We start from the raw sequence: 21,999 nt of genomic DNA, 5'->3' as shown, positions 1-21,999 counted from the left end.
GCCTACAGTTCAGCAGATTTTTCTGAGATTTGCCTTGCTGCTTGTTTGAATTCATGTAGCTCATGAAAAGCTTTACTGTTAGCGTTGACTTAGATATTTTCCTAAACACTAAACAGGGGGGTGTATGAAATCCTAAACTTTCTTCCTGCAGTTGTAATAATGATTTTTACTGAGTAAGAGCCATTGATTTATATCACGGGGTTAAGCCAGGGTGTGTGGCTAGTGTCTTCTGAATAATGAATTTGTTTGTTCCTTCAGCTAATGTCTCTGTTCCATGGGTTGATATTATAGATTTCATAGCTGGTACAATGAGTTCAGTTTTGTAATATAAATGTATTTCAGTTAAGTGTTCTATCACCTTTTACATTGTGTATAACCTAACATCCGAAATGTAAATTTCACATGGCCTTATTGTAAATTTTATTTAGTATTTTATACATATATGTTGTTCTATGAACAGGAGTGATTTGACTGTGCACTAAGCAGATAAAACTCTGAAGACCCAGGCAGCCAGTTTGTAGAGTCAAAAGGTGTAAAGTGAAAAGGTTTTGTTCTTTAAATACAAGAGCAGTATGGTATTACTATGCAGAGATGATGTTTCCTGAGTTACTGCTGGTTTAACTAATTATGCAGCATCTTTCTAACAGGTCTCCACAAAAGGATGGGTTGCCAAGGACTTCTCAGTTTTGGAAAGAAGCTGCTTCGCCGGAAAGTTGTGGACTGGACCAGAGATGAGAGCCAGCTGTCACGATGCCTCAACACTTTTGACTTGGTAGCTCTCGGTGTAGGTAGCACACTTGGTGCGGGCGTCTATGTACTGGCTGGAGCAGTGGCACGAGAAAACGCGGGACCTGCGATTGTTATCTCTTTCTTGATTGCTGCATTGGCTTCTGTGTTGGCTGGACTTTGTTATGGAGAATTTGGTGCTAGAGTTCCAAAGACTGGGTCTGCTTATCTCTATAGCTATGTGACTGTGGGTGAGCTGTGGGCATTCATCACTGGATGGAATTTAATTCTTTCTTATGTGATTGGTAAGTACTGAGGGGCATGCAGAAATACTGTAGCATTCATCCAGAATGCCTGTCTTATTTGTACACTAACTTTCACTTGCACAGTCAGATTATTATAAAAATAGAAACTACAGAATACCTTGCACCTACAGCAGCCTCCAGATCTGAGCATTTCAGAGCTCTTTCTGGAAATTCAGTGAACTTGGTAAATATTATAGGTTAACAGTTTGGATCAATGCCAGGTTGCCACTCCCGCTTCCTTTAGTTTAAACGGATTTATGCAATTTTGGCTTGAGGACCTGCTAGCTATCTACCAGGAATCAGGAGTTTTCCTTCTGCTATGGAAGAAAAATCTGATGTTCAGCTGGCAGGGGGGTCAGCTTCTCACTGCTTCAGTATCTATGATTAAGGACCCAGTTCTGCTTCCATTGAAATCAGTAGGTATTTTGCATTGACTTTACTGGGTGCAGGATTGGGCTCAGTGTGGGTTGCAGCACTCAGGCTCAAATTTTCACAGCTATTAGGTGCCTAACTTCTGCTGATTTCAGTCCAGTGCCCAATCCAAAGCCCTTTGAAGTCAATGGAAAAATCTCTGGTTGACTACAATGGGCTTTGGCTCAGGCCCTGAGTAAGTGGACAACTCAGTGCACACTTCTAAGGTTTAAAAAGAAACCGTTTTGGTTAATTAAAGATTCGTCCATTTAATCAAGTTATCAAACGTTTCAAATGTATTATGGTGCCACTTGTCATGGCGCCAGAGCTCAGGCTGAAATCACCATACCAGTTAAGGGAAGAACTCCATTAGCTACAATGACAAACAATTTGCTATTATATTATTAGGGGAAGGCGGGGGGGTTAATTTTTACTTTATGGGAAATATTACCATTAAAACTGAGATTGATCTCCTGCCAGGCACCCTGGAAATCAGATAAAGACTTGCTTGGTAACATAAGTGCTGCTTGTCTTGGCTAGTATTGATTCCATTCTGTATGTTACATGAAACCTCTTTACATTCTAGATTTTGTGTATAAAATGAGAGAGTGACAGGTAAGATGCCCAGAAGTTAGTGTTCGGATATTCTTTTTGAATTGGATTGATGTCAGGAAGGGGATAACATGTAGTTTAAAAAAACTCCAAACAAACTGATCCTCCTCTTCCCTCCCCCCCCCAATATCCAAAATAGGTTCCTCTCAAGGTGTTTTGTTCTATAAAAAAATGTTAATTACCTCTTACAGATGCATCCTCCAGGGTTTAATTGTGGCAATAAACAGAAGACTTCTGTAGTCCAGCAGTTCTCGTTTATCTAGATACTGTACTTATGTGGCCTTTATCACCACGGTATGAGAGCACCAATAAAGCAGAAGCTGTCTGGGGGATTTAGGGCTAGATAGGGTCTCATGGTCCTGATCCTGCAAACACATTCACTTGAGCAAAGTTAATCATAGGATCTGGGCTTAGATGGGCCTGTCCCCGCCTGCCAAGGTGCACCGCCTAGGGTAGGTGGAAGTTCCAGGGCTTCCCACAGTGGCCTGAACTCCCTGGGCAGCTCTTATTACTGTCCAGCTCTAGCTTCTGGCTTGGGCAGAGGCAGGACCTGGGGCGGGTGGAGCAGGGGGCAGAGCCTCATGGCAAGAGGGGGCCCGCCTCAGCCCACCCCCCCGGGAAAAGGCTGGCACCACCCCTGAGCCTTGGGCACAGAGCAGCACTGCAGGGAATCTGGGACAAGTGCTGTCCCAGAGTTGGGTTGCCAACCCTCCAGGATTGGAGTCTCCAGGAATTAAAAGATTAATCTTTAATTAAAGATTATGTCATGTGATGAAATCTCCGGGGATACAGCCAACCAAAATTGGCAACCCTATCCCAGAGTCATGCAGCCCAGGACTCAGACTTGAACTCTGCATTTCAGCATTGTCCTGCTCAATTCTGGATGGGTGGTCACCCTACTCCATTCCCTTCTTTGCCAGCTTGCTCACAAGAGGGAGTAGTGACTTGTAACACAACACCTTTGTGGGGATTGAACTGGGGCCCTGTGGCTTGAGCCTTTACTGCCTGAGCAAAAAGACCTACCTATGTTGGCCTAGGCCAAGGCTATAGCTCATCAATGTCTGTTAGAGGGGGGTGATGCCCTGCTAAATGGGTCTGAGAAAACAGGGACAGATGATAAGGGAGCTTGCTTTCTCCTAGCCCCTTGTGCTTGGACTTGAGATATGGGCAAGCCCTGCAGGACTCAGTTATGCCCTATCTTTTCCTGCACAGCTGTATTAGTTTATAATGATCACAAGACCTTCACTCAGGTCTTTTTGGCTAAATAGTGGATCTGTGAGAATTAGTTTGTCAGCCCGTATTTTCAATTAGAATTCTCGTTCTTGGTATTAATTTCATTTTCAGTTGTAAGAGCGATTTCACATCAGTGTTAACAGTGAAAAAATTACAGTTGTTAGGGTGAAAAGTTTTATAAAAAATGGTACTATATAGTCACAAGGGGTCATTGGTGGGGCCTAACCCTGCCAATACTCACTCCTTGGAGTAGTACCTACTGCTACACTTCATCCTGTTGAAGTCACTGGGACTTCATTGTGTCTCAGGAGGTTTTGGCTACAGCTACTGGAATGGCACTGAACGATGTTGATCCCTGTCTACTACACTTGCATCTGAAGCATGGTCAGCCTTTGATCAGCTGCACCTGTTGTCAGCAATGGGGAACTTCTGGAGCCTAAACCACAGTTTTGAGGATATATATTTAAAAAACAAAACAAAACAAAAAAACCCTAGATAAAACCCAATTTGAATGCTGGTCTGTTCTGTAGCTCCTTGGATGTGCATTACATGCATGCACTTGAAGAGGTTAGACAGTCAGGAGAAGGAAAGGAAGTGTCAATGTTGAAAGAGTGTTGAGGGATTTTTAATCTTCAAAAGCTCCAAAGTTATTTACACCTTGTCCGAATTTGCGAACTGCATTTCAGCATTTGTCTTGCAGTGCGGTATTTTTCTGTCCCTGCTGTAGAACTTGAATATGAATTTACCCAGCACTCCAGGATTTCTCTTATTTTGTATGATAGCTTCTATTTCCTAGGCAATGCTTCAAGCTGGGGGGTGGCTCAGTTGCTCAAGAATTGGGTTTGAAATACATGGGGCCTGCTTTGCTCTCTGTTAAGGACTGACCTGGCTCCCATTGAGTCAGCCGGAATCAGTAGAGTCTCTCTCGATTTTCAGCAGTGTGACTGAGCAGATTTTATCTCCCTGTAAACCTAGGTTTGAATTGCAGAGCAGGGATCAGGTTGCATTTGCCTTCAACTCCCATTCAGTCAGTGGGAGCTGTTCCTGCTCACGGGAGGGATGGGCAGCACTGGGGAAACACTGTGACTTAAAAGGAGGAGGCCTGGTATATCTTATACCTTCCTGTGATTTGCTTTTCCTGCTAACCTGCTCATCCCCCTTTTCCCGTCTTAGTGCCTCTTTCTCCTCTCACACCAACGTCTACACTAGCGGAATGCCTTTGAAGTCAGTGGTTTATTACAGTGTGAGAAGCGGTTTCTGCACAAGGGGTCTTGGGGGCATGAAGGCTGCTGGGGGGAGGGTAAGCAATTGCTAGGCTAGGTCTTCTGCAGGAGGAGTTGTCTTCTGAGATTTGGGTTTGTAGAGAAGCCGAACCTCCAAGTGGACCTGTGGGGGAGGGTTCACTGTTTGCCCCTTCTAACTGAATAGCAGGGGTCAGCTCTGCCCTACGTAGTGCTGCTCATTTAGAAATATTTTCTAGTCATGAAAAGTGCTCTGCGTCCTTCCTGTTTTCTGGTAGGAACATCAAGCGTGGCCAGAGCATGGAGCGCGACGTTTGATGAACTCACAGGCAAGCACATCGAGCGCTTCTGCCAAAAGCACATGACCATGAACGCTCCGGGGGTGCTAGCAGAATATCCAGACATCTTCTCCGTGTTCATCATCTTCATCTTAACAGGTAAAACCTTTGGGAAGGTTGCTGGGACAATACGTTCCTTTTCTGTAATTTCATTCTTTGCTTTTGATGGACAAGCAAACGCCCTCATTTATTTTGGACAATTTATTAAAGGCTCCTTTGTTTGCCCAAAGTGTCGGATTGACCTATTTAGCAGCTCTGGAGTTCAGACTCTGCACATCCTGTTTGCAAGCTCTTTCATTAGGGGAGCATCCAAGGTGTTTACAGGAAAACTTGGAAACAATCAATCTTTATACCATGTAGAGTAAGACAGGGAGAGTTGTTACCCTGAGACAGGTATGGAGGGCTTTAATTTTTTTTAAACTACCGCAGAGGGACTCTGTTCTATTACGCTAACTCCCACTCTGATGATCTGCCAGTTTATATAGCACACTGGCCAGGAAAATGTGGGGGGAAAGGACAGAACTAAGTAACACCCTGGTGCATGACTGTTTATTTTAAAATATGTGGACTTCAATTTGCAGCAGTGATTGCAGGACTCAAGAGAAATAATTCTGCATGAAAAATAAACTGGTTTCTCTCTTTCCATAACATGCAAAATATGTCTTTGGTTTTTGATCGGAATGCAGGGAGTATTTTGTACAAGAGCAGGAATTAAAATGAAAACCCAGCTGAACTTTCACCCAGGTATCAGCTGAACCTTTCAAAACTTTGTCAAACTTCATATTAATTAAAAGAAAATCATTTTCCTGCACCTGTATGATTCCTAGCGGGTAGGCGATATCATGATACCACAACAGAGGCTCTTCTTGCAATACTTTAGGCCTGATCTGAAGCAGGAAGTGTCAGAACTCTCACAAGGAACCATGTTCTTATGAGGTTCCCAGCCGAGAGCCCTGAACTAGCAAGCCCTTTGATGAGTGTGGAACTCCTATGGAGTCCATCGGAACCCCTCCTGTACAGGACTTGAAGTGTTGAGCTCTGAGTTAGATGATGTGAGGACACATTCTGTACTCTGTTAATCTCGATATAAAGTGGTCTGACTGATCAGAATTTGCCTCCTGAGGTTCCATTTGGGTTTGTTTTGGATCAGTATTCAAACGCATGTGCTTTCTTCCATTTCTTTATCTGTAGAGTTTCACTCACTGCTATTTGAGAGTAAAACTGAGTCAGCAGCGTTTTCCTGCTGCATGGGAAAACTCTTCTGATTTTGAAAACTTTGCAAACAGGCTAAACCTTGGCAGCTTCAGGAAGCTTCAGAATAAGCAGCTTTATTGCCACATGTAAGCAGTGGCAGGGCTAGGTTTTGCAACTGGGCCATTGGAGGCAGGCTGGAGAACAAGCCCACTCCACACCACACAGCCGTGGTGGCTCCCGGCTCCCAGGCTGGGACTGGCTCCTCACTCCTGACGTTGTAACGTGGCGCACGAGCTCACAGCAACATTCAGGTTTGGCCCAGCATGACAGAGGGGCGGCCGGGTCAAATCTGACTGAGTGGTGTTGGCACACAGGGTCACCACGTAGCACTATGTCCCTCTGCTTCATGTCACAATGCCTGGAGCAAGGAGCTGGTCCCAGCTGCTGCTGCCAGGTGAGCGCAGGGCAGACTCTCGCTCCAGCCCTGTGAAAAAGGTGCTACACATACACCTAAAGCCCGTGGTCCCTCCCTCCCCGCCCCCCCGCCCTTCTATTAGCTCTGCCACTGTATATATGCCCTGTAGTTTATGCCTGTCTCAGCTCTCGAAATCACCTCCTTTTTGGTGCTTGATTTCTTATTTTCTGGTTGCCCACCCTGCTTTATCTAGACCTTCTGCTATGTCCACCGCCTATTTCATGGCTTATTTCCTTATTTAAACAAGACAAACTTGGGCATTTGTTGTATAGGAGGTCAGACCAGACAATCACAACAGTCCTTTCTCACCATATAATCTATGAATTCCACATTTGTGAGTGAAATAAAGTCACTGTTGGCCAAATCCTGGTCCCCATCATAGTGTTTCCCTCCCCCTCCTCATACCCAGTGCTTAATTTGTGCCAGGGCTGAGCCCCGGCACCTCTAGCCTTGGCAGTTCAGAGCCCCGGCACCTCTCGGTTTGCGGCATCAGTTATGAATGTGAAAAAATTGCTTGAGCCCTGGCACCTAATTGCTTGAGTCTCAGTGCCTCTTCCATTAGAAATTAAGCACTGCTCACACCTCATGTTGGTGTTTATCACTAAGACTACATGTTAGATTTTGGTTACACAGGTAACCTCTTTCTTAAACAGCAAGCAAGGGAGTAGGAATTCTAGTTATTAGCTAAAGATCGAAAAAGAGAAACAAAATCTGTTATTCTGAATGTAGAGTGCTGACTCATTGTCGTTATTGCTCACACTTTTAAAAACATGCTATTCCTCAAGATGAAAGTTTTTTAAGAAATGGGCTGAAAACTTGCTCACAGCGAAGTCAATGCCAGAACTTCCCTTGGCTACAGTGGGGTCAGGATTTTCCCCATGGCTTCTTCCTCTGTGATTTATAACACAAGAACTAGAGGTCACCAAATTAATAGGCAGCAGGTTTAAAACAAACAAAAGGAAATATTTCTTCACACAATACAGAGTCAACCTGTGGAACTCCTTGCCAGAGGATGTTGTGAAGGCCAAGACCATAATAGGGTAAAAAAAAAACTAGATAAATTCATGGAGGATAGGTCCATCAATGGCTATTAGCCAGGATGGGCAGGAATGGTGTCCTTAGCCTCTGTTTGCCAGACGCTGGGAATGAGTGACAGGGGATGGATCACTTGATGATTACCTGTTCTGTTCATTCCCTCTGGGGCACCTGGCATTGGCCATTGTCGGAAGACAGGATACTGGGCTAGATGGATCTTTGGTCTGGCCCCGTAGGGCCGTTCTTATGATTCATTCAATTTAAGTGTCAGATAACTGACCTGCTTTGTCCGATCCCTACACTGGCATGATACCTGCCCATCTTCCCAAGGAAGTGTTGAAGATGGCTGGTATTGCTGACTTCTACTCTTTAGTCAGGGACTGCATGACCACAAAGAGCTACTTCACAAAAACCACCAGTGATGCTTTCTCCAAGGTTTAGAGCTAATCTGATCTGTGGTCTCTGAATGAAGTTTGTATTTACTAAGGGCTCAGTCCTATTGACTTTAATAAGACTGTTTTCATGAAAAATGCGGTTTGCAGGATTGGGCCCTATCTTTTTGTATTAGACTTTTACTCAACCTAGCAGCTTTCCAGTGTAGAGAGACCACTTACATGGTATTTTATTAGCACAATAATGCAGTGAGAGAGACATGCACAAAAAGTGAGGGCTTCCCTTTGCTCTGCTGTGGCTGGGCCATGTGCTGTTGTTGAAGGAATGTCTGATTGTTCTTTAAAAGCGGCAAAGAGTCCTGTGCCACAGGACTCTTTGCCACTTTTACAGATCCAGACTAACACGACTACCCCTTTGATGATTGTTCTTTGTAATTTTTCCAGGGCTTTTAACTTGTGGAGTGAAAGAATCTGCAATGGTTAACAAAATATTCACCTGCATCAACGTTCTCGTCCTCGGCTTTGTTATGGTGTCAGGTTTTGTGAAGGGATCAGTCAAAAACTGGTACCTCACCATCGACGACATCTATAACACGACCAATGATTCACCTAGAAACAAGTATGTCACAGCATTTCTTCTCTTCTCAGGTTTGCGTAGTCAAGTCGATCTGTTTTCAGGGACCACCTCAGAGATTCACGTGTAGTCATTATGGGCCAAATTTCACGGCTTTGCCAAGTGGTCACTCGGTCTGCACTCAGGCAGAAATTCCATGAATGTCAGTGGGAACTCTGCATGAGAGAGGGTTGACTAGACACTTGGGACTAGAACTAGATCACCCATGTTTAAAAACACAGCTGGGAGGCCCTGTGGGAGAAAACCTCTGTGAGGATCTATTTGCTAGGAGGGTGAGAGGGACATGGACACAGTCTGGCTCTGAATAAGGAATTTAAGGTTGAGCTCTGTTTCTGTAACAATATCTCCTAAGTGCTTACATTGGATGAATCCTACAGTTTCTGAAATCATTTGACCAGTGAAATGTTTTTTAGTTGTTTTCCACCATAGCTTGGGCATATATACAGTACTGGAAGGCATTTAAATGGTCGTTGTCCAGCTTGAGTCATTTAAACCCGTACATTTACTAGGAGATTTTCTGTGAAGCTAATGGCTCGTTCCACTTCTAGTAACGCTGTCATCACTGTGCACACTTCAGCACTATCAAGTTATCCCTCTCTTTTCCTAAACCTGGGACTGATCACCTGGCTTTCTACCTAAGCACCTTGTGCTGGAGTGCAGGGAAATCCCAAAAAGCATAGTTCTATAGCAAGCTGGAGTGGTGCAGGCCCCTGGCCTGGGTTCCCCACATCCTGCCCACCCCTCTGCACTGCAACCATTTGATTCAGATGCATGTAGGGCCTTTAATGGGCCTCATTCGGTTTTCAGGATTCAGCCCATAGTGGACTTATTCTCTGGTAAATAATTCCCTCTGTAGAAAAGGACACAGCATGACTCAGCACCAGCATTGCCCTGCATGTCGTGATAATTATTCACTTTAGTTATAGCTTTTTAACCCATTAGATTTGCATTTTGGTGACATGTGCCAGAGGAGCTGGGGTTTGTGCATAGTTTAGCTGCATCTCCAGAAACATCAACATTGGACTGTCTAAATTATTTTCACATGTAATGGGGCTTCCAAAGCTTAGGGGATTTAGCTGTCTATATAGCTGAATTGACAAATCCAGGGTTTAGATTATTTAATGGCCCTAATTTAATTTTTATTAATGCCTTAATTATAGGCGCAAAGTTGTGCCCACAGTTATTTACACAACCAAAACTGGAGGCCAGTGTGAGAACATGTGGCTCATGATTGCATTTGTAGGCCACCTCCTTTGCGCCCTGATCACTTGCAATCTATGCATGTGCTTAACTCACACTCTGAGAGTAGCCCTGTTTACTACAATGGGACTGCTCAGAATGCAGCACGGGTTTAAGTCTGTTCAGGATTTAGGGCCTACCTAAAAATCTTTACAATAGTAAGCAGGAGATGTAATATTTGAAAATAAAAATCTGATGAGGCCATATTTTGGCCAGAGTTATTTAAAATAAACTTTTGTTTAAAATAGAAGATCAGCGGAGGGCCTGAAAGTGGGTAAACTTCCTTTGAGCATTTGTATCCATTCACCATTTTCAGAATTCAATAAGTTTAAACTTTTTGCCAGGTTGAGATGTTAGGAGACCAAGTTGAGTCTTTCCTCCCCACTCCTCCTCCCACCTCAGCCATGTTAATAAACCCTAGAAAACCATGGACGATCTGAACAAGCCTTAAATGCTGAGTGTTCAAAGGGTTCCCGAGCCGGTCACAGGCTGACTCAAATCTCTATGTAGTGTAAGCTGTAGTACATGCCATCCTGTCCTCTATAGGTCTGTTGACCATGTGTACCTGAAACCACACTCCCTCCAGCTCCAGTTATGGTGGATTCTGTTACAGGAACGCACTTCAGATAGGAGTCTGTACCGAGGCAGAACCTCTCCTGATCTCTCGTTCTTTTCAGTCAAACACAGGTAGGAGATCTGGAGCGTGGCGTTGGGGGCTTTATGCCCTTTGGATTCAGTGGAGTCCTCTCGGGGGCGGCCACATGCTTTTACGCCTTCGTAGGATTTGACTGTATTGCCACCACAGGTAAGCAGAAAGCTCTCATTGTGAGAGAACACTTGTTTCCCATTATGAGCTTGGCTGCCCTCAGTAACCTCACATGACACAATTTACAAATAACTCAAACCTCTTTTCAGCTGAATCAGGAAATCATGCTGTGCACTGGCTGTCCTGTGGGATCACTTCATCTTTTCAGTTTTAGGGTCACCCATCCATCTTCTTCTCTTGCCTATTTTTTCTAAATTTAAGACTTGCATTATACACTCTGAGACAGGGAATATCCTTTATTCTGGATTTGTACCGTTGCCAGCACACTGAGCCCCTGATCCTGACTGGGAGCCTCTAGTTGCTACTACAATGCAACTAAATAATATTTCTGATTTCGTTCACTGAACAGCACATCCAGGTGGTGCCCTTCCATTCTTTATTCTTGTGAAATTCCAGGACTTCCCATTTTCTGTTGGTTTGTAAAACTTCAAGAATAGGCTTCCACTGCACTGAGTCCTAGTTGAAACCAGGAAATGCAGCAGTGTGCTATGCTGAAGTGTGGGGCAGTGGGGAGAAATGATCTTGGGCTAAGTACAGGATTGGGAGTCAGGAGACAGGATTCTGTCCCCAGCTCTGATACGGTCACCTTGTGTGTCCTTGAGACAGGCTCTTGGCCTCATGGGTCCTGATCTACAAGGTGCTCAAGAGAGCTGGCTAGTCACAGGTTTTAATGGTGGGGTTTTTGGGGGTTTTTTTGGGTTGGGGCTAGAAAAATGGCCTTTTTTCAAAATTTAGAAATTCTGGCAAAACATTTGTTTTCAAAATTTTCGGTTTCATAATATGGAAACGTAGGTTTTGTGGAGTTTTCTCCTCTTTATTTCCCCCGGAATAAAATGAATAAAAGAAACTGAGATGGAGGCTAGAGAGGAGAAAGAATGGAAAAAAAGAATGGTGATAAATTGGAGAGGGTTCAGAGAAGAGCTTTGAGAATGATTAAAGGATTAGAAAACCTGCCTTATATTATTAGATTCCAGGAGCTTAGTCGATTTAGCTTAACAAAAGGAAGGTTAAGGAGTGACTTTATCACAGTCTGTAGGTAGCTACATGGGGAACAAACGTTTAATAATGGTCTTTTCAATCTAGCAGAGCAAGGTATAACCTGATCCAATGGCTGGAAGTTGAAGCTATACAAATTCAGATTAGAAATAAGGCATACATTTGTAACGGTAAGGATAATTCTTCATGGAACAACCTACCAAGGATCATGGTGGATTCTCCATCACTGGCGATTTTTAAATCAAGCTGGGATGTTTTCCTAACAGATCTGCTCTAGGAATTATTTTGGGGAACTTCTATGGCCTGTGCTATACAGGAGGTCAGACTAGATGATCACAGTGATCGCCTCCTGGCCTTGGACTTTATGAATCTATGACGTGTCAAAACCAAAATGGATACATTTTCACAGAATTTTGAATACATGAAAATCCAGCCCCCCTCTTTGGAACCTGTGGAAGGAAAGCGACTGATAGTTTCCACAGAGAATTTTTTTGGTCCATTTTTCCAATTAGCTCAAGTGCTTCCTGATAGGAGCAGAGCACCTTCCATTCCCTGCTGGGGCACCTAGGACCAAAGTCTTCTCTGAACTCACTGAATTTACACCAGAGATGAACCTGATTCAGAGTGCCCGATGCCCCTCTGAATTAAAGATGAGAGCAACTGTATCGGGGTTGAAGCACACAGCCCTCTTTTGGAACAAATGCTGGCTATCTGAATTGTAGTGATAATGATTCTTTTCAAACATTCAACTCTAAAACTTGTCACACAAAGTGTTGGCAGTTCCCTTTAAGGAAATGATTATGAGGAAGATCTCCAGGGACATAAATGGCAGGCAGGCACCTGGCTCCTCTTGACTGTCATTAGTACCTGGCCACCTTACTCTCCCTGGCTCCTTTGAAAGCCCCTCCTCACCTGTGAGTCTCATTGAATTAGTCTCTTTGTTTTCTGTGGCTGTAACTTAACTGTCTTTGTTCTAGGCGAAGAAGTGAAAAACCCTCAGAAAGCGATTCCCATTGGCATCGTCGCCTCACTCCTGATCTGCTTCGTTGCTTACTTTGGCGTGTCAGCTGCTCTCACGCTCATGATGCCCTACTACTTGCTTGATCCAAACAGTCCTTTACCCAATGCATTCCAATACGTGGGCTGGGAGGGTGCCAACTATGCAGTGGCCGTTGGTTCACTTTGTGCCCTTTCTACTAGGTGAGATGCTATTGTCTTGTACCCTTCTCAGTGCAGATTTGTATTTCCATTGTCTCCTCTTTCTGTGTGTTATGAGCTAAGGGCCTTAGTCCTATGTCCCTTACACTGGTGTAACTCCATTGACTTAAGTGATGTTACTTGGATCTATGCTGGGGTAAGTGCCAGAGGATTCAGGCCCTTTGGGTCAAATCCGGGCCCCACTGACTTCAAAAGGGTCAGGATTTCACCCTGTGTCAAAGGGTTCAAACAAATTCTTAGAATTGGTTTCAGAGCTGCAAGCTCCCATTTGTGACTCAGGAAATCTCCATCTTAAGGACCATCTGAAACAGTGTATCTCTTGAATACATAAAAAAGAAGCACTCCTTTACCAGTAGCCCTGGGGAAACAAGACATGACTGACTCAGACAGACCAGATGTAAGTGGGAGCAGCTCCATGGAACCAGTGGGGTTTTTGGGTGTTCCTCACCTCTGAAAATCAGGCCACTTCCATGCAGGAGTCGAAATCTGGATGTAGGGCACAGATCCTCCAAGGTTGTAGGCACCTAACGCCATTGAAATCAATGAGAGTTAAGTGCTTAAGGACCTTTTAAGGATCTGGGCCTAAGTGGCTAGCTTTAGGTATCCAAATTTGCACATCCGACGTCTTGTTCCCAGTAGTAAGTAGTATGTCTGTGTAGTGGGGGCAGCACTGGGGAAGACCTTGGAATTGAAGCTTGTTAACTAAAGCCATTCCACTATTGGGCTGCGATGAACGCACTTCCATTTTTCTGCCTTCGGCCCGTGTGTACTATGAGAGCTGTACTAGTAGATAATGCCTTTTTCTCTCCTTAGCCTTCTTGGCTCCATGTTTCCGATGCCTCGAGTAATTTATGCTATGGCAGAAGACAGACTGCTGTTTAGATGTTTGGCTACGGTCAGCAAGAGGACCAAAACCCCAGCAATAGCTACGGTAACTTCAGGGGCTGTGGCAGGTAAGTGCCAAGAGTTGCATGAATCCACAGAAAGCAAAAATATGGTCCTCTATTGGGAAAATACAGCAACTCAGCTCTAGTTCTCCATATTGTGTTCTGTATTTCCACAGCATGGCTTCCTGAGCTTAGTTCTGGGTTCCCAAAGTCTGAATAGCCCAGGACTAGGGAAACACAAAATATCTTTGTATGTGGATATAGATCTTTCTCATGGGGTCTCTCTCAGAACCCACTACTGCCTTCCTTACTCATGCCAAGTAGCACCGTACTCCACTCACTGTTCCTGTCCCAGAGCACCGCTGTGGGTTTTAAAAAAAACTAGCTTCGTGCAGAAGGTGAACAAGCCCAACTCAGGGTCCCTGTGGCTGTAGACTTGCCTGTGCCTATGTACCATGGCCACAGACACTGTATAAAGCCTTTACCTAGCAGCCAGAGCTGGGCAGATAAGAGTAGGTAACTGTGTCAGGTATCTGCTCTGTGGCCTACGCATTTGTTAACCAGTTTCTTACAGCTGGTAAGATTGCCTCCCAACCCTCACAAATCTGAGAAGTTTAGCCTCCCGGCTATCAGAGAAAAGCAAAAACTCCCTAAATAGTTAACACCTAACTCTGTGCTTGCGTCTCCGCGTTACCCCCAGCCCCAGAGCTGGGACTGGCAATTGATGCTGGATGCGCCACATGTGGCTGCTGCGGTCATTTCAGCTCTTATGAAACTCTGACCTTAGTTGTGGGGGCTGAGCCTGTGTCTCAGCTTTAAGGTTATTTTTATAATATTTTTCTTTAGTGTCTTCCAAGTGTTTAGCTGGTCTCCTTTCTAAAGCTCCATATGGCTCTTTTTAAAGACTCCTATGGGGGCATTGGTTTAACTTTCTGATCAAGATGCATGGCCGGTAGAAATAGCCATCCTCCAGCTGGGTGGGTGGCATGATGCTTTGCTGTAACATGATCATGTGACCCTAGGAGCTCGGGCCCTAAGCACAGGCCTGTAGTGCCCCTATGTCTTAATCCTGCCCTGGTGCAGGGTTTAACAGTCCTCCCTCACCCCCCCTTCACCCCCCCCCCCCACTGGGACCAGAGTATCTCTTCTCAGTGGGTCTCCACCAATCAACCTTCATCACACAAAATCAGTAATCCTTCCCCAGCTTGCTCACTCCTGGACCAGAAAGGAGCCTTATATTGTCCTGCCTTCTTCCCCATCAGGCCTTCCTGTGGCCTGAAGTCACCTGATCTGGGAGGAAAAGCAGGAGCTGGGGCCTGAGCTCTTCTTTAAGGCCCAACTTACCCTGTGACACCTCCCAAAAATGAGTTTGCAATGCACGGCCAAGGCCTGCTCCCCTTCCTGATGTGATTAGTCCCAGGGACTCCGGTCATGTCTTTTCCACACGTTTTTACCAACATGATGATAAAACCTTTGTGGGGTTTGTAAACTTGAGCAAACATTACAGGCAGAGAAGGGTCACAGACAGAAAGAGACTGGAATGTTTCTTTCCTGTGTTACGCACCCCACCTCCTCTTGAGCTGTATACAGCCTTTACCTAGCAGCCTGAGGTGGGCAGATACTAGTAGGTAACTGTGTCAGGAATCTGCCCTGTGGCCTTAGCATTTGTTAACAAGTTACTGAGCTTTGACTAATTCCTCCTGGAATGCCCTTTGGGTCTGTTCTGTTCCCTGCCTGATTAGAAGAGGGCCAATCTGCCACGGTCTGGTTCTTGTTTCCAGATTATAAGGTGGGAGGGAAGTGTTTTGGAGACCAAACAAAGCTCTTAGAGTCATTCTAGGCTGCGTTAGTGTGGGAACCAGAGAGAAATACAGGATCTGTCTGTGGCAATCAGCAGCAATAAAGAGTTTGGTATGTATTCATTACACCTGAGTCACATCTCTCCTTTCACAAGAGACACTGCAAAGCCCAATGTGTCCTTGGGGTTTCTCTCAGTGCAGATCTGAAGACAGAGCAATGGTCTTGCTTCAACTGTATTGAATTTGACACTCCCATAATGTGACTCTTCTGCAAGCTTATCAGTTTCTGTTTTCCACATTCCTCAGCTGCCATGGCCTTTCTTTTCGACCTGAAAGATCTTGTGGATCTTATGTCCATCGGGACCCTGCTGGCTTATTCCATGGTGGCTGCCTGTGTATTGGTACTGAGGTATGGATTAATGTGACAAGCTGTTCGCCAGAGCCTGGGAATGGGCGACAGGGATGGATCACTTGATGATTCCCTGTTCTGTTCATCCCTCTGGGGCACCTGCCATTGGCCACTGTTGGAAGACAGGATACTGGGCTAGATGGACCTTTGGTCTGACCCAGTATGGCTGCTCTTATGTTCGTATGATATCCTGGAACCCTGCACAAAGAATCATCTCTTGGGAACACAAAATATCCTCAAATGTAGCACACGTGCCAACACATGACAGGGGCATAGCCATGGGTGGGCCTGGGTGGGCTGCGGCCCACCCACTTAGCATCCAGCCCAACCCAAATCTGAGCAGGAGTGTAGTGCTGTGGGAGATCTCCTGTGTTCATTTACTTTGCAATCTGCCTCCTCTGGGCAGCGCTCATCGGGGACTCACAACCCTGTCCCCACTGGGCAGTTATTATTTGCACAACACAGAATCCGTTCGACACCTTGGACTGAACCCTCCATAATGACTTTCCTTTTTGTCCAGGGTGGGCTTGCAAACCTCGCTGTCTAGATCCTCCTTCCTTATTAGCATCTGCTACAAAATAAAATGCGCTGGCAACCCTGAATTGATACAACTCTGTTCAAAAGGGGTGCGATACAAAGTCCTAAAGGCAGCCAGCCTCCTCCTTCGCTCTCCACGCAAAGCACTGAATAGGCACGTCATTGGTGCAGTTACAACCCAAATCCCTCCCACCCCCTCAGCAAAGTGCCTCCTTTCCCCAGCTGCTCTGGGTGGTGGGTGCACAGCTCAGATTTTGCATTCTTTCTTTTTTATTATTATTATTTCTTTGCAAAGGGAATTGGACCTAATTCTCCTTGCAAAGAACAAAGAGCAAAGGGGCTTTTCGTGCCCAATGCCTTAAGCCGCTCTCTCCTCACTCTTTCTCCTCCCCAGGTGTGGTTTGGTTTGGTTTGGCTCGTTAATAATATCCAAGAGATCCCAAGGCAGCCAGTGGCATTCAGCTGCCTGCAGGCACAGGGTGGCTGTGGAGGCTTAAGCCAGCCTTGGGGGACAAGCGGGCAGGCGCTCAGTAAAGTACAATGTGCAAGATCATCTGCCTCTTTTTTTTTCCATCCCCCCCTTGCCCCCACCCTTTTGCAACACCCACCACTGACACCAAGGGGGAGGTAAGACGAGGACGCTGCAGGACCAAGGCTGTCATTTCATCGTAAGCCTTTTTTTGTGTGGAGATTTTTCCTTTTGGCCTCAGTTTAAATGTCAGCTGTTTTAAACCCAGAAAGCCAATTTTCCTGCATGGGTGAAAGGGGTCACTGAACGCCTATTCCAGACTTCAAGTCATTGTAAATGTCTGATGCCCCCGGGCTCTGCTGCCACAGCTCCCCCTACATGAACCGCCAAGGAATCCACTCCAGTGGTAAAGCCACATTGCCTTGTGCAAGGATTCACTGCATGCCCAGGTACCCTGCCATTGGTTAGGTGGGGATCTGGGGGGAAAAGCCAGTATGGGGATGCCTATCAGTGGAGCCTTGCTAAGAGAGGGGACGGGATGAGCTGCAGAGGTCAGGGAGACAAATCCCTTGAGATGGGGGAAGAAATCCTGCCCCAGGGTCTTTTGGAAACATTCCTAGAGGAGGAACTATGTAGTTTTCCTCTGTCCTTCTTCCCACCTGTAGGAAAGCGTGTGCTTCAGGAGATTAGGGGCCATGGGGTCCAATGATTAGAGCAAGAACTGATCACAGGGCTCCTGTGGTTCTATTTCTGACTCTTCCACAGACCTTGGGTAAGTCACTAAGGCCCTGATCCTGCAAACACTTATGCTGTGCTGAACTTCAGTACTGTAAATAAATAGTAAAGCTAAGGAAAGTAATAGTGGTAAAGTTAAGCATGTGCATAAGTGTTTGCAGAATTGGGGCCTTAATGCCTTTTTTTTTTTAAAAAAAAAGAAGTGCTGAACACCCACACCTCCCATTGACCGAAGCTCATGGTCAGCACGCCTGAAAGCTGAGTCTCTAGCTGCTTTGTGTCTCAGTTTACTCAGCTACCAGGGGGATGATAATATTTTCCTGCTCCACAGAGCAATTATAAATTCCACGCCCCTCATGTTTGTAAAAAGCTTGGAGTTGAAAGGTGCCAGGTGACTTTAAAGTATTTATCATTTATTCAAAGCCTGGATTTATTCCTCGCTGGATTTCCCCTGTCCAGGCACCCCTGTGTTTTCATTTTATTTCCCAATCTCCTCTCCTGTGTAGCAACTGCAAAATAGCAGCTCCCTTCCAGTCCTTCAGATGGGCAGGTGGCTCCCTTGTCTGCTGCTACAAGCTGCTGTGTGTTTCATCTGGCATGCAGTGCTGCACTCACAAGGCCTCAGCCACATCCCGGTAGAGCTAGTGTTGTAAGCCACAGCTGCTTACAGGCCTGAAGAATGGAAGCCTGAGTTCAGCTGAGCTTCAGTTTCCCACTTCGCTGCCTGATGTTGCAGCGTTTGAGTTGCTGCGTAAGTTGTTAGAGGTTCTCACTGCTGGTGCAATCTTGCTGAGCTTGCACATCTACAAAATCCCACATGCATCTTCATTTAAAATACATCTGCAAGAAGAGATTTAAAAGGGGCCCTTTGAAATGGCCTGTTCCTTTAATTGAAGCTGGTGCTATAAACCTACGGAGATTCACCAGTAAGGCTCTTGGTTAAAAGAGAGTTAAGGGTGAAAGCGTGTGTTAGAGGAGTTTTTCTTTCTGTTGTGGTAGGACCTGATCAGTCATCAAGTCCCCATTGTACTAGATACTGGACACATGTAATAAAAACCAGTCCCTGCTGCAGACAGCTTACCATCTTAACATATGACATGAGACAATAGGCAGATACAGCAAATAGATAGATGGGTTGGGGGAGGAACAAGGACAAGGCAACTGTGAGATGATCAAGTTTTGTATAATAAACAGCAGCTACAGCATGCCAGCTGTCTAGCTGTTAGTCCAGCTATCCTGCCTCCAGACCGAAATAGCTGTTCCTTCAAAATTAACTCCCAAACATTAGAAAGTCTGGAAATGAATGATTAAAAGAGCCAGCCAGTTCCCTACTGCCATATCCATTACTCACTGTCACAACCCACTGCTTAGGTACTGTGTTTTGGTGCTACTCCACTGGGGTGATGGCCCTGTGGGGGTCTGTTAGAAGCTGGTGTGACAGAGCTGCCCTGAGGCTGTTCTAAATTGCTCAAGGGGGTGAACTGGTCTCCAGCTGCCCAAGGGATTTGGGAGTGTTCAAAGGTGACATAAAAGCCACCTTTGTCTTCCGTCCCTGGTTCCTCTGCTGAGCACAGCTCAGACACACCCAAGAATCAGGGCCTATGTGACCCAACGTGCAATCCTCCATCTAGATCTGAGCAGCCTCTGCTCAGCTGAAGGACAGAGCATTGAATTCTGGGACGATAACACAAGAGTGTGGGAAAGGACCTATTAGGACATCTAGTCCGTGCTCCTCCCAAATCCAGGATTGCTGCCTACAGTATGTATTCCATACTCCAGCCCCCATTTGTGTGCTCCAACCCCCAGTTGCCTAATCCCTGAGCAGTGTCCTCCAACTGTGCATACCAGATGGTTCCCTTCGGCTCCAGACAAGTAACCAGTGTGGCTCCCATTTCAGTAAATTTTGGTCACAGCATGTCTTCTGAAGCCTCGCAGGTGTCCGTAGCCATGTGGAGAGCTCTGAGCAAGCTTTCTTCTAATTCTGGATGACAGTTTACTGTACCCTCTACCAAGGCAGTGCTCTTTTGGTTTTGTTTTCCTTCTCCAAGGTACCAGCCAGAGCAGCCTAACCTGGCCTACCAGATGGCTAGTACAACGGAGGAGCCAGACACCAACGAGTCTGCAAGCACCAGTGAATCGCAGGCTGCGTTTCTGCCTGAAGAGGACGAGAAATATTCCATAAAAGGCATTCTGTTTCCCCCAAACTCAGATCCCTCCAGACTCTCTGGTTTGGTGGTGAACATCTCATCTTGTATCATTGGTGAGTACTGTGACCTGGCATCTCTCTTGCCGTGAGCCAGCTGCCAGTCTAGGGAAGCTCATTCAAAGTCTTCTTGGCATCTTAATCGATAATTAATACGTTTGATTAACTGTTTTGGAGCCCAAACGCTTGCCTGAGGCAACAAAACAGACATAGAAAACCATAGATTAAATGACTGGTTTAAAAATAAATCCCTCAAACAGTGAAGTTGAACATGCAGAGGCTGGCTCAGAAATTACAATTTTTTTTCTCAGTCACAATTCAATAAACATTGGCCCGTCTTGTTCTCAGGTTTACTTATTGTCAGCTGCTGTAGCTTTACTGTCCTTGGCAAAGACCTGCTGATAAAAGGGACTGCGGGGGCTATCGTCATGATTGCCGTGCTCGTTCTCCTTTGCCTCATTGTCAGTTTAATTATTTGGAGACAACCTGAAAGCAAAACCAAGCTCTCGTTTAAGGTAAGCAGCCTGTGAGGAAGGAATGGCAAAGAACTGTGTGTGAGAGGAAAAAAGAGAGCGGGAATTGTGGTGCATATTAGTGAGGGGCTGATCTTCTTGGCTAAAGGTGGGCCTAGTTCAGGCAGGGACCCTGGGCAAGCCATCCCACACCACTGCCCGTGCAGCTCCAACCTGACTGCGAGCGCGCCTGTTGTTCCAGCACTAACCCTCGAATATGTAGAGAGATGTCCTGCGGGAGCGAGGCAGAGATCGCCAAACTCACTTTCCTCTTGTGATCCAAACCAAAATTAAACCCAGATTCCCAAAAGCAAAAGATTAGTGTGTTAACAACTGACTGCCCCTCTACCAAGCCCCTGGAGACAGATTTCATTCTCTCGTATTATCTAGCAGAGTGCTGCGCAGCAAGAGAAGCTGAGCCAAGCAAATCACAGATCAAAACCCTGAGGGGCTTATGTTCTGTGAGCACGAACTGGTTCAGTTCAGAACAAATAGTCGGTGCAGTACAGAAAGGAAGCAACACGTGGTCACTGAAGCTGGAATGTGCCATGGAATGGGTAGGGTTTTGACGTAGGAGAATGAAGGAGCTTTGCATATGTTAACTGTGAGGCTGTCCTGTGGACACGGAGGCACTAAGTTAGGAGAGCGTGAGAAGAGTGGCACTTGGGGCAGAACAGAGGAAGCAGGAGGGGGAAGTGGAAGAGAGGAGGGCTGAAATGTAAGTGGGAGCGCAGAGCCCAGGAGGTGAAGAGGAGAGGCTGGAATAGAGGAATCTTTTGCAGAGAGTCAAGAAATAGGATGATGTGGGCAGAGCAGCAGTGAAGGGAGATGGTTTTGGCAGCAGCTCTTTGGGTGGACTGGGATAAGGAGAGCGGGTAGAGAGGAAGGCCACAGAGGAGGGGGATGAATTGTAGGAGGAGCAGGATTAGGTGGGGTCCTGGATGTGAGATGAAAAAGACAGCGAGGAACCAAAGCTGACTCCCAGGTAGGGGAGGATGAAGACAGTGCAGCTAACAGTATCAGAGCAGGATAGTGGAAAGGGCTTTGGAAGGAAGATGATTAGTTTGTGGCGTCACCTGGAGGGAAAATCCAAGCCAAAGGGCTTTCTGCGCACCCGGGGCTGGTGCTCATGGTGGTCCTCACCTTGGAGAATGGAGAGCTGCGTTTTGACAGACTCATCGCTTCTCCAGGAGCCTCTGGCAGATGAGGCTTGGACGTTAGCACAGCTTCCGGCTTACAAGGGACATTCATGTCTCTGTGGTATCATGACCTGTGGACGTCACTGGCCTCTCTTTCTTTTCAGGTACCTCTTTTGCCTTTACTTCCTATTCTGAGTATTTTTGTGAATGTTTATCTCATGATGCAGCTGGATAAAGGGACCTGGATACGGTTTGCTGTCTGGATGTTCGTGGGTGAGTTTAAAAATGTGTCTTTTTAGCCATTTGAGGTTGAGAAACCAAACTTATTTTAAATGTGTACGGCCAAATTCTGCCCTCCCGTGTGTCTTTAAGGGGTTAACCTCATTGACTTTAGTTGCAATGCTGGATATTGCTACGATCTCAAGCGTTAGCAA

General features: G+C 45.8%; 1 protein-coding gene across 6 annotated transcripts in view; it reads left to right on the top strand.

Moving 5' to 3' along the window:
• The window catches only part of SLC7A1 (solute carrier family 7 member 1), a 62,857-nt gene that overhangs the window by 33,538 nt on the left and 7,320 nt on the right, over nucleotides 1-21,999 (top strand). For 2 of the 6 annotated variants that reach the window (XM_073340936.2, XM_073340947.2), the window contains 10 exons: nucleotides 648-1,031; nucleotides 4,807-4,965; nucleotides 8,407-8,581; nucleotides 10,513-10,640; nucleotides 12,635-12,857; nucleotides 13,689-13,828; nucleotides 15,868-15,970; nucleotides 19,760-19,971; nucleotides 20,263-20,429; nucleotides 21,730-21,838. In XM_073340936.2, coding sequence (XP_073197037.2) covers nucleotides 662-1,031; nucleotides 4,807-4,965; nucleotides 8,407-8,581; nucleotides 10,513-10,640; nucleotides 12,635-12,857; nucleotides 13,689-13,828; nucleotides 15,868-15,970; nucleotides 19,760-19,971; nucleotides 20,263-20,429; nucleotides 21,730-21,838 — 1,786 coding nt within the window. In that variant the 5' untranslated portion in view covers nucleotides 648-661. Of the gene's footprint in view, nucleotides 1-647; nucleotides 1,032-4,806; nucleotides 4,966-8,406; nucleotides 8,582-10,512; nucleotides 10,641-12,634; nucleotides 12,858-13,688; nucleotides 13,829-15,867; nucleotides 15,971-19,759; nucleotides 19,972-20,262; nucleotides 20,430-20,816; nucleotides 21,839-21,999 lie in introns of those variants that run through there. The other 4 variants (XR_012158538.2, XR_012158532.2, XM_073340963.2 and 1 more) reach the window with 4 other exon arrangements.

The sequence above is a fragment of the Lepidochelys kempii genome, chromosome 1, assembly GCF_965140285.1.
Source record: "Lepidochelys kempii isolate rLepKem1 chromosome 1, rLepKem1.hap1, whole genome shotgun sequence".
Classification (NCBI taxonomy): domain Eukaryota; kingdom Metazoa; phylum Chordata; order Testudines; family Cheloniidae; genus Lepidochelys; species Lepidochelys kempii.
The sequence above is the reverse complement of the archived record's forward strand: the minus strand, read 5'-3'. Positions and strand labels throughout refer to the sequence as shown.